Here is a 10,536-nt window from a genome sequence, read left to right as displayed (position 1 = left end):
GTTCTTTTACAGACAGGTGTAGAGGCTGACAACAGTCACCTGTGTGGTGTGGTTCTTTTACAGACAGGTGTAGAGGCTGACAACAGTCACCTGTGTGGTGTGGTTCACTCTCAGACAGGTGTAGAGGCTGACAACAGTCACCTGTGTGGTGTGGTTCACTCTCAGACAGGTGTAGAGGCTGACAACAGTCACCTGTGTGGTGTGGTTCTTTTACAGACAGGTGTAGAGGCTGACAACAGTCACCTGTGTGGTGTGGTTCTTTTACAGACAGGTGTAGAGGCTGACAACAGTCACCTGAAGAACTCTAGGGACATCTAGTGGAGAGACGAGGAACAACGGATTGTTTGGAGTAAAGAGGAAGCTATTTTGTAAGGGAAAGTCTGAAAAAATGATTTAAAATCATGTGTCAGGGATTTTTCTGCTCCTTCTTGGTTCTTCTTGTTCTTCTGTAAGATCGTCACATGTTTAGGAGCAGTGGGATGGAGAACATGGATTAAACTGGCCTGATATGTTAGAGCTGCCCACGCCATAGGCACTAATGAAACCCCATTAGTGTCGTTAATGTTTTCTATGCAGAGCAGTGAGACGGTTTCTCTTTTTACTTCATAAATGAATACATGTCTTCATGATGCTGTTTGTTGGGATGTGCTGCCCCCTGGTGGTCATCGCTGCTCTTTGTAAAGATGACTCTTGCCTGAGTCACTCTTCTCCTTACCAGTTAGACCAGTGGTTCTAGACTGGTCTAGAAATAGGACCACTAACCACCAATAGTTGTTGCCTATGTAGTTTCTTGTGCTACAGTTGGTTTATTCTCAGTTCAGCTCTGTCATCAGCATGCTCTGATCTATTTTCACAAACAGTTTTCACCAACCAAAGACAGGCAGACTACACACCTGTTCATCCAAGTCCACCATTGATCCTTCATGATTTAGAGCAGGGGTGTCAAACTCAATCACAGCAGGGGCTGATTCTGGATTTGGGTCCAACCTGAGGGCCGAGCAGGGTCCACATTTAACCGTAAACTGTCAACCTCATTTTCACCAGCAATGAACTATGGAGAAAAAAAAACCTTAGCGCTATTAAGAAAGGGTTTCGAGATTGAAAATGGTCAAAATGGTAAGTTTTAAGGCTCAAAATCTGAGATAAAAATTCAAACTTATTAGCTCAAAATGCTCAAAACATAGCATTTAAAGTCAAAATAATGTTTTTAAAAGGCAAATATATGAGATTGAAAGTCGAAACAATGATTCTTAAGGATCAAAATATGAGAAAAATTCAAAATCATCAGTTCGAAATGTCAAAGCGTGAGAAAATCATTTAAATTTTAAATTTTAAAGGTCAAAATTTTACTTAAGATTTATAATTGAGTGACTAAAAGGTCAAATTATGAGACAAAAGTTAAAGTAGGGAGCTAAAAACGTCAAAATGTGAGAAAAAATTCATAATCATGAGTTTAAAAGGTCAAAATATGACTTCAAAATTTCAAATTGAGGATCTTAAAGGTCAAATTATGAGACATAGGTCAAAGTAGGGAGCTAAAGAGGTCAAAACATAAGAAAAAATTCATAATAATGAATTTAAAGGTCAAAATATGACTTCAAAAATTTAAATTGAGGATCTTAAAGGTCAAATTATGAGACAAAAGTTAAAGTAAGGAGCTAAAGAGGTCAAAATGTGAGGAAAAATTCATAATCATGAGTTTAAAGGGTCAAAATATTACTCAAAATGTAAAACTGAGGATCTTAAAAGGTCAAAAAGTAAGATAAAAGTCAAAATTGTGAATTGAAAAGGTTAACATATGAAATAAAAAGTCTAAACCGTGACTCTGCATCATTACTGTGAGGTGAAAAATTAAGATTAAATGTCTTTGACCACATTCCTGACTGTTTATCTAATTATTTTAACTTTTTCTAATTCTTATGACTTAACAGGGATATTTTAGATCATCGCTCTTAAGTTTACATTTTTAAACTGGAGGAAATCTGCAGACCTCACACTGGTGGGCCAGCGGATTTCAGACGATTCTCCAGAGAGCTCACGTTAAATCACTGACAGTTAAATTGTGGAGAACTTTCAGAGAAGAACACAGCGGACACAGGAGGAGGACTGTAACTTTTATTCTTCTCATTTTGATCATGTGAAACATAATCAGGACAAACATGGAAAATCTTTAAACACAGATTCAAACAGCTCAGAGGGAGCAGAGAGAGAGAGAGAGAGAGGAAAAATATCACACCGAACACAAAAATAAAACATTCAAATAAAAATAAGTGCTTCAGGTCGGGTCAATACATTCGTCTGTTAAAGTTCACGAAGGTTAAGCATCTACACGGAGCTGAACGCTTCCTCGCTGAGAAATCAAGAAGAGGAGCGGGACACAAGGTGCAAAAAAACAAACAAACAAACAAACAAAAAAAACAAGCCAAGAAGTGAATCAGCTGATGATGTGGCACCTGCACAGGTGAAGGAGGCGGGGTTTGAGGTATTTCAACTACGCAGGGAGGAACGGGACAAACTTTAATGCCCATGCATGGCCCCGACAGGTCGGGCACGCCGTTTTGGTAATATTTATGAATATATATATATATTTAATATACTGCTTATATTTGTGTAACCCTTCCCAAAATACACAGGAAATATCTAGGTAGGAAAACAGACTGTACAAAAACAAGATCTCTGTATAAACATTAAAACCTTTCATATATCAATATATCCTTTATATACGCTTTGCTTTTGGTCTGTAGTAAAGAGTACTAAACAGTAAAAGACAACAACACACACCCAACGAGTCAAATATACATTCATGTCTCACGTGGCCACCAGGGGGCGCACTTGTCGCTGAGCTACACTTAGGAAAATACGACAGAAAGGAAACGAGAAATAAAGTCCATGCTGAAGTTGAAAAGAAGCGTCTATTGCACTGAAAGACCAAGTCTGATGTTAAAATGTACGGTGGCCCTGAAAGGTCAAACGCAAAAGTATGTTTGATGCAAAAACATGTAGACACAAAATCTTTTCATGAAATATAAAAATATTTAACACAAAAGAAAAAAAGGGCAATGCAGATCATGAAATGTAAAAAGAAAGAGAAATCACTTAATAAAATGGAGCAAGAAAAAAAGAGATCAGATAAAAGCAAACACGTTTCATGAAGTGTAAAAATGCAAAATCATTTTATGTAACATGAAAAATGCAGAAATTTTCACGCAGCACAAAAAGAAATGCTGTCACATTTCATGAAATGCAGAAATATGGAATATGTATGTAATGTATGCACATATTTAAAAAATGTGCAAGGCAAAAGGAAATATGCAAACTGCAAAAAAAAAACATTTCATGAAGTGCAAAAATGAAAAAAAAAAAAAAAAACTCTATGCAACATGAAAAATGCAGAAATTTTCATGAAACTCACAAAAAAGCAGATACATTTCAGGAAAGAAAAAAAAATGTCATGCACTGTGAAAATAAATGAAAAAAAAAGCAAAAAAAAAAAGCAAAAAAAAAAAGCAAAAAAAAAAAAACCAAACACAAAAAACCAAACGCAAAAAACAAACAAACAAACAAACAAAAAAAAAACGCCAAAAAACCCCCCCAAACAAACGCAAAGAAAAACAAAACAAAACAAAACAAAAAAAAACATAAAATGCAGAAACTTTCCATGGGTTGTAAAAAGATGCAAAAGCATTTTATTCAACTTGAAAAGACAACACTTTTTTCTGCGAAAACCAAAAAGAAACAGACATGTTTCATGAAATTTTATATATATATAAATATATATATATATATATATATATATTTTTTTTTTTTGCATATATATATTTTATGCAAAGTGACAAGAAATGCAGAAATGTCCATGAAACACAAAAAGAAATGCAAAAACATTTCATGGATTGCAAAAAAATGCAAATGCATTTCACACATTGTGAAAAGAACCGCAGAAATAATCCTAAAACTTAAATTAAAAAAATAAAGATGTTTCAAGAAATGCAGAAGATCTAAAAAAATTTAATGGAAGGTAAAAAGAAAAGCAACATATTTTCCAACACAAAAAGAAACTTTAGAAACACATTATGAATTGCATAAAATATAAAAGTATTTTATGCAACTTGAATAAAAACAAAAAAGACATCACAAAGACATTTCAGGAATTTCAACAAGAAACAAAAGTATTTTTAAACCAAAAAGAGAAAAAGAATTTTGTTAAATGAGTAAAAAAAAAAAAAAAAAAAAAAAAATATGAAAAGAAAAAATGAGGTTGCATAAAATATTTTTGTGTTTCATGAAAAATTTTTAGTGTGTCAGTGAAAGTTTTTGCCTTTGTTAGACCTTTTTATTTCTTGCAATGGACCTTCAGGGCCACCGTAAAAAATGAGAAAGGTCGAAATTAAACCCTATTTAGACAAGTTTGAGTCTTTTTAGGAGAAAATATTTCCTTTTTTTGAGCTTATAAAACCATTTTTAACATTCAAACAACACTGGGAGTGTTTGTCTCTGTGTATCAAAAAATGATAAACTAAAGAGGTGATCAAGGAAAAGCGTGCACTTTTGTCAAACCTGGTCTTTTAGGGAAAATATAAGGACAACACTTTCAAAATAAGACCAACTTTGTAAAAATCATGGCTTTCCTCGGCGCGGTCAGTGAGCTTTTATACCGATTCATTTGGTAATTTTTGACTCCTGAAGCTGATTCTTCCAGCGACTCCTCTCATGGACGGCCGCATGTGGAGATTCTTCTGCTTGTTTTTGACTGAATAAAACAGAACTCAGACTTTTGCATGCCTACGGGACTGCTAATCCAGCCGGTCTAAAATAAAGGATCAAACAGGCAGAAACCCAAAGACTGAGGCTGATCAGTCTGACTGAAAGTAATAAAAATCGCTGGTTTATCATCAAATCGCTCCACCTGTACAGTGGAGAGACTTCCAGCAGAGCATGAAAACAGATAAACTACAGATGAGTGTGATGCAGAGCAGAATGAGAGGCTGATCCCTTCTGCCACCGGGGGGTGCCAAAGACAAACTCTTTGGTTTTCTTTCTGTAGAACCGTCTCTGTCAAAGATACACTCCCTGATCGTTACAGCATTTTAAAGAATCATTGAAGTGCTTTTTGAGGCTTTTAGGGCAGCTTTGAGTACAAAAATAACAAATTTGGGTTTTTATAAAAGGAATTTGGCAGTTTTGGGCTCCGTATCAAAATCAGCGAGTGAATCTGTTGTATTTTTACTCTTCATAAATATGCATAAAAACACCGCAGAGGCTGGAAAGAGATAGAAAAAGAGACAGAAAAGGTGACCAATAGGTGAGAACATTCATATACAGTCGCCAGGAGAGAGGCAGGTATTTACAGAAACCAGGTGCATTATGGGAGCGCACCTGGATGAGAGGAGGGGGCAGAGTCTGTGTTGAGGGGAGGCGTCGGTAGGTCTAAAGTGCCTTTACCAAACACTGTGAGAGGGTTCACCGGGGCCGTGTAGACGCCCTGACGGTTCTGTGTCTGAGAACTAGTCCTGAGTCTAGGACTCGGCTCACGGCAGGGCGGTTCTTTATGAAACTAAAGGAGCCAAAAAGAGGAAAAATCTGCTGCAAAACACCAACCATAAAACCTGTTTCTGGGTACTTCTCAGCTTTCAGTTTCCTTGTATTTCAAAATAAAAGTCTGCTGATAATCTACGTTTATTTTTTTGTCGACAAACCAAGTCCAAAACGTTATCTTTGAAACTGTAGACCTGGAAAACACCAGCCAACCACCATCAGTGCACAAACGTTCACAGCAACCATTAATTCCTGAGTTTTTCATAGCTTAGACTACCTGCTAAACTTCAACTGCAAGCCAGTTTTAACTGTTGCAGGCCGATAACCAATCCTGATTAAATAATGAATTTTCAAACTTAAAACTTTTTAAGAGTTTAAAAGATAAGTTTTAAAACTTATCTGTATATTTTGACAGCCAATCGGGATTCACTGTCAAATTTTGAAGGGAAAGGTGATTAAATATTTACAGCAAATCACAGTTCATGACTGAGTTTACGTCGCCACTTGTAGCTATCCACTGAATATGGGTAGCAATAATTACTAGCTGCAGTTTACTTTGAGTGAATGTGGCCAATGATACTTAAATGTTGAACTGTAGTAGACTTTTGCGATTAATTGCTGCATTTTCAAGAACGATTAATGCATTTATATATTAACTGCTGCACTTCTGTATTGATGAAATGTTGCATTTCTATTAAAATCAATAACATTTCTGTAAAGATTATTTGCCACACTTTGAAAAGTCATCACAATTGATCAACACAGTTTGAAAACCATTTTAGATTGATTGTTGGATTTCCAAAGCTGATGATGGCTGATGGTCAAACATAAATAGTTTAGATGAAATGCCACATTTCAACAGCCAATTGCTACCAGTTGCAGAATTTCAATAGCCAATCACGGTTAAAGATAACTAATTGCGATTAACTGCTGAGTTGAGGTAACCAATCAACATTAAATGTTGACTTTTGATAATCCAACCAGATTTATGGCTGAATTTTGACGCCAACTGCGACAAGCAAGTATCCGTAGTGAATAACGATTCAGTTTGATAGATTTGATCAAACTCTAACAGCCAGTCATGATTAACCGCTACATCCAGACAACCAACAGAGATTAATCACTTCACATTGAAACAAAATCCCGATTAATCGCCACATGTAGAAGACAAATTTGACCAGCTGTGGTATTTCCATCTAATGAAGGCTGATTGCCAAATATAGCAAGTTGCGATTAATTGCCATTTTTCGATAGCTACTTGCTATTAGTTGCAAAATCCAATCACGATTACTCTCCAACAATTAGATAGCCAATTTGATTGTTAGGGATATTTCCATAGCCAAAGATGGCGAAGCCCTGGAATTTAACAACCAGGTCTGATTAATCCCAGCATTTCAAAAGCCAATCAGAATAAATGACTGATTTCAGACAGCCAATTGGGAGTAATTGCTGAAAATAGGTAGCCAGTTATTCTTCCAACAGCAGTTTAATTGCTGAATTTCTACAGCAGTTTTTGTCAGAACATTGTCAAATATCGACAGCAAATCAAAATAAATGGCTGTATTTCAGGAAGCAAATCTTTAACGACTGTAATTTGCGATTAACTGCTCCGTTAATACTCTCGATAGAAAGGCTCTGACTATATCAGGAGCATTAAGTCCTCATATCACCACATAGAGGATTATTTGGACAGATTAATGGTGCCGGCAGTCGCTTATCGGGTCAGTTTCTGATTGTTTGTTTGGATTTGTTAACAAGAAAGAAAAAAAATCCCAGAATAATGTGATGTTTTTACCTTTAGCAGCAGTGAAAGAAAAGAAGGATCTTAATGATGTTTAATCATATTTACATGAATGGTTTGGTCCAGTTTAAAGAATTTTTTGCATCTGAACCGTTCTCCTGCCGTGAGAGGAGCCGTCAGGACCGTGTGAGGAGTTCACGGAGGTCGCTGGTGGAGGATGTTGGTGTCTGTTTGGGTCTGAAGTGTGGTATTCTGTTTCCTCACAGCGGCCCGTGCTGTGCCTCGTACTTGGCCAGGACGTTCTTGGAGCGTCCCAGCTCTTTCCTCAGGTCGGCCACCTCCTGCCTCAGAGCCGCGTTCTCCTTCTCCAGGAAGGCGGCTCGGATGGCGATCTGGTTCTCTTTGAGCCGCCGAGCGTCGCGGGAACGCTTTGCCGCCAGGTTGTTCTTCCTGCGCCTGGCCCAGTATTTGTCATCCTGCTCGAAGGATACAAGAGAGGAGAGAGGAGATGAGAAACGGGAGGAAAGACTTTCAACAACACCAAAAGTTTAAAGAGATGCCCCACAGGAAAGACGATGGATGGAGACCAACATAGGCAGACCACAGAACCAGCTCCAACTTACCTTCAGGTCTTCAGGGATGAACACTTTGCGAGCTTTCTTGATCATTGGTTGTGGTTTCAGCTCCTCGGCAGAGAACTTGCGTTTCCGTGGGTCGAACATCTCCTGACCCGGCACGCTGGACAGAGCCAGGTCAGCGGGGTCGGGCTCGTAGCTCATGGGGACATGGATGGAGTCTGGGTCGATGGGACTGGGAGTGTTTCTGGAGCCCGGGAGGCCTGAGAGAGAGAGACACGTCTCTAAGGTTACAAACAAAATCCACAGCTCAAAATACATGTCTGAATGAAATCAGGACTCATTTATTTAAATAAACCCAGATTTTATTCAGAATTTTTCTATTCACAACTGAGTCTTTTTACTATTTCAAGAAAAACAAAAGCTAAAAGTAAAAAGAGAAACCGTCTCACTGCTCCAGATGGAAAAAACAATAATAGAAGAAATCTTCCTTTTATTTCTTCATGATCCCTTCATCACAAGTGTTTAAATGTTCATCTTGGATACTCAGACACTAACAAGTGATTTATACAACCCTACTTCCAAAAAAGTTGGGGCACTGCGGAAAATGTAAATCTAAACAGAAGTCAATGATTGTCAGATCCTATAAACCCAGATTTGATTCACAATAGAACAGAAACAACATGTCAGATGTTGGAACTGAGATATTTTACCATTTCAGGAAAAATATTAGCTCATTTTAAATTTGATGGCAGTAACACATCTCAAAAAAGTAGGGACAGGGAAACAAAAGGCGGGAAAATAAGTGGTACCAATGAAAAACTGCTGGAGGAGCTTTGAATCTCCCTCCATCTACAAATTCAGACAATCTGGACAAGGCTGGAGGGGCCCCTCAGGGGCCCTCAGGGGCCACTGCATGAAAAACAGGCATGATTCTGGACTGAAATCACTGCATGGGCTCAGGAACATTCCAGAAATCATTGTCTGTCAACACAGTTGGCAGTGCCATCCACCAATGACAGTTAAGCTGGATCATGGAGAGAAGAAGCCAGATGTGGACAAGATCCAGAAACACCGCCGTCTTCTCTGGACCAAAGCTCATTTAACATGGTCAGAGAAAACATGGAAAACTGTTCTGTGGTCAGAGGAAACATGGAAAACTGTTCTGTGGTCAGAGAAAACATGGAAAACTGTTCTGTGGTCAGAGGAAACATGGAAAACTGTTCTGTGGTCAGAGGAAACATGGAAAACTGTTCTGTGGTCAGAGGAAACATGGAAAACTGTTCTGTGGTCAGAGGAATCAAACATTTTTGCCACTCTTAATCAATCGATTTATTCATTTACTCTGGTTTGCAACTTTTACCCATTTTTGCTGCATATTTTTGACACATTTTGCATTAAAATAGCGAAAAAAAAATGTCCAAAAAGGTGGTGGGAAAGGTGGTTAAATGGGATTTAAGAAGTACAAGAATGGGTTAGAAATGGCATAAATTTGTGACAAACAGTGGCAAAAAGAGCAAAAAAAACAAACAAAAGAAACAAAAGGAAAAAAAAGGCAAAAATGGGTTTTAGTGTCAAAAACAGGCACAAAAAAGTAAAAGGGGATTAAAAAGTGGCAGAAACAGATTTAAAATGGCAAAAGTTGGTTAACTGGGACAGATAAATAGGCACAAATGGGTTGAACTGGTCAAAATGGGCATATCAAACAGTTAAATGTGGTTGAAATGGGCAAAAATGGGTGTAAAATGTGATAAAAAGGGGTTGATGGTGGCAATAAAGGGTCAACAGAGGCAATAAATGGAAAGTGGCAAGAATTGGTTTAGAAGTGGCTCAACAGGCAGTAAAAAGTGGTGTAAAGGGTTTGAAATTGGTTAAAATGTGTTAAAATTGGCAAAATTGTTGGTAAAAAGGGATGAAAATGGGTTAAAATTTTGCAGAAATTGAGTAAAGTGGCAGAAATGGGCCCAAATTGTGCAAAATGGATGAAAAGAGGTCGATGATAGTAATGAAATTGGGTGAGAAAAAAATAATTTCAAAAGTATGCTCCATTTTTTAAGGCATCAGGCGACCCCTTCTTAGTGTTTCGTGACCCCCAATGAGGTCCCGACCCCCAGGTTGAAAACCACTGCCCTAGGGTGGGCATAACGGTTGATTAATCACAGTAAGAAAGAAAGAGACGGTGCTTTAACTCTTTGAAGTGCTTCTGAAGCTTCTGATTTGTGATATGTTGTTGTATCCTCCATCTATCTGCATGTTCAATGCCTGGTAATCTAACATTTGTGTCTACAGTGTTATCCAGATGTCTTTTGAGGCTGCAGTGATGATCCACAGCCAGCAGAGGGCAGTAGAGGTGGGGTTTAGGCCAGCAGGACTGTCTAACTGAGGTACCTGCTTGTTTTTACCGCCCTGCTGTGAGTGACAGCGAGCGTGTGACCAACAGGAAGAATTAAACCATAAAATATAATAAAATCAGAATAATAAAAGCTGTTCCTCATTCTTTAATAACTTGTTTATGATCCGAGTCTCTGCTGAGAAGCTCTGGCTCCTCTGAGCTTTGAGGAAGAGATTACATGAGGCACAACAGCGCCATTATTAAAATTTTCATAAATCTCCATAAAACCAAATGAATCAGTCTGAAAAGAAGCAGCAGATCTGATCTAGGGTGAGCTGGGAGCTTTAGAGATCATT

The 10,536-nt window shown here is 37.9% G+C and overlaps 1 protein-coding gene across 2 annotated transcripts in view; it reads right to left on the bottom strand.

The window, feature by feature from the left end:
* Nucleotides 1-4,043: 4,043 nt before the first annotated feature.
* The window catches only part of LOC121527901 (hepatic leukemia factor-like), a 28,534-nt gene continuing 22,041 nt past the window's right edge, over nt 4,044-10,536 (bottom strand). The window contains exons 3-4 of one of the 2 annotated variants that reach the window (XM_041814928.1): nt 7,897-8,111; nt 4,044-7,752 (exon numbers count right to left, since the gene is read on the bottom strand). In XM_041814928.1, coding sequence (XP_041670862.1) covers nt 7,534-7,752; nt 7,897-8,111 — 434 coding nt within the window. In that variant the 3' untranslated portion in view covers nt 4,044-7,533. The remainder of the gene's footprint in view (nt 7,753-7,896; nt 8,112-10,536) is intronic. The other variant, XM_041814929.1, reaches the window with a different exon arrangement.

This window comes from Cheilinus undulatus, linkage group 20 (assembly GCF_018320785.1).
Source record: "Cheilinus undulatus linkage group 20, ASM1832078v1, whole genome shotgun sequence".
In the NCBI taxonomy this organism is placed as follows: domain Eukaryota; kingdom Metazoa; phylum Chordata; class Actinopteri; order Labriformes; family Labridae; genus Cheilinus; species Cheilinus undulatus.
The sequence above is the reverse complement of the archived record's forward strand: the minus strand, read 5'-3'. Positions and strand labels throughout refer to the sequence as shown.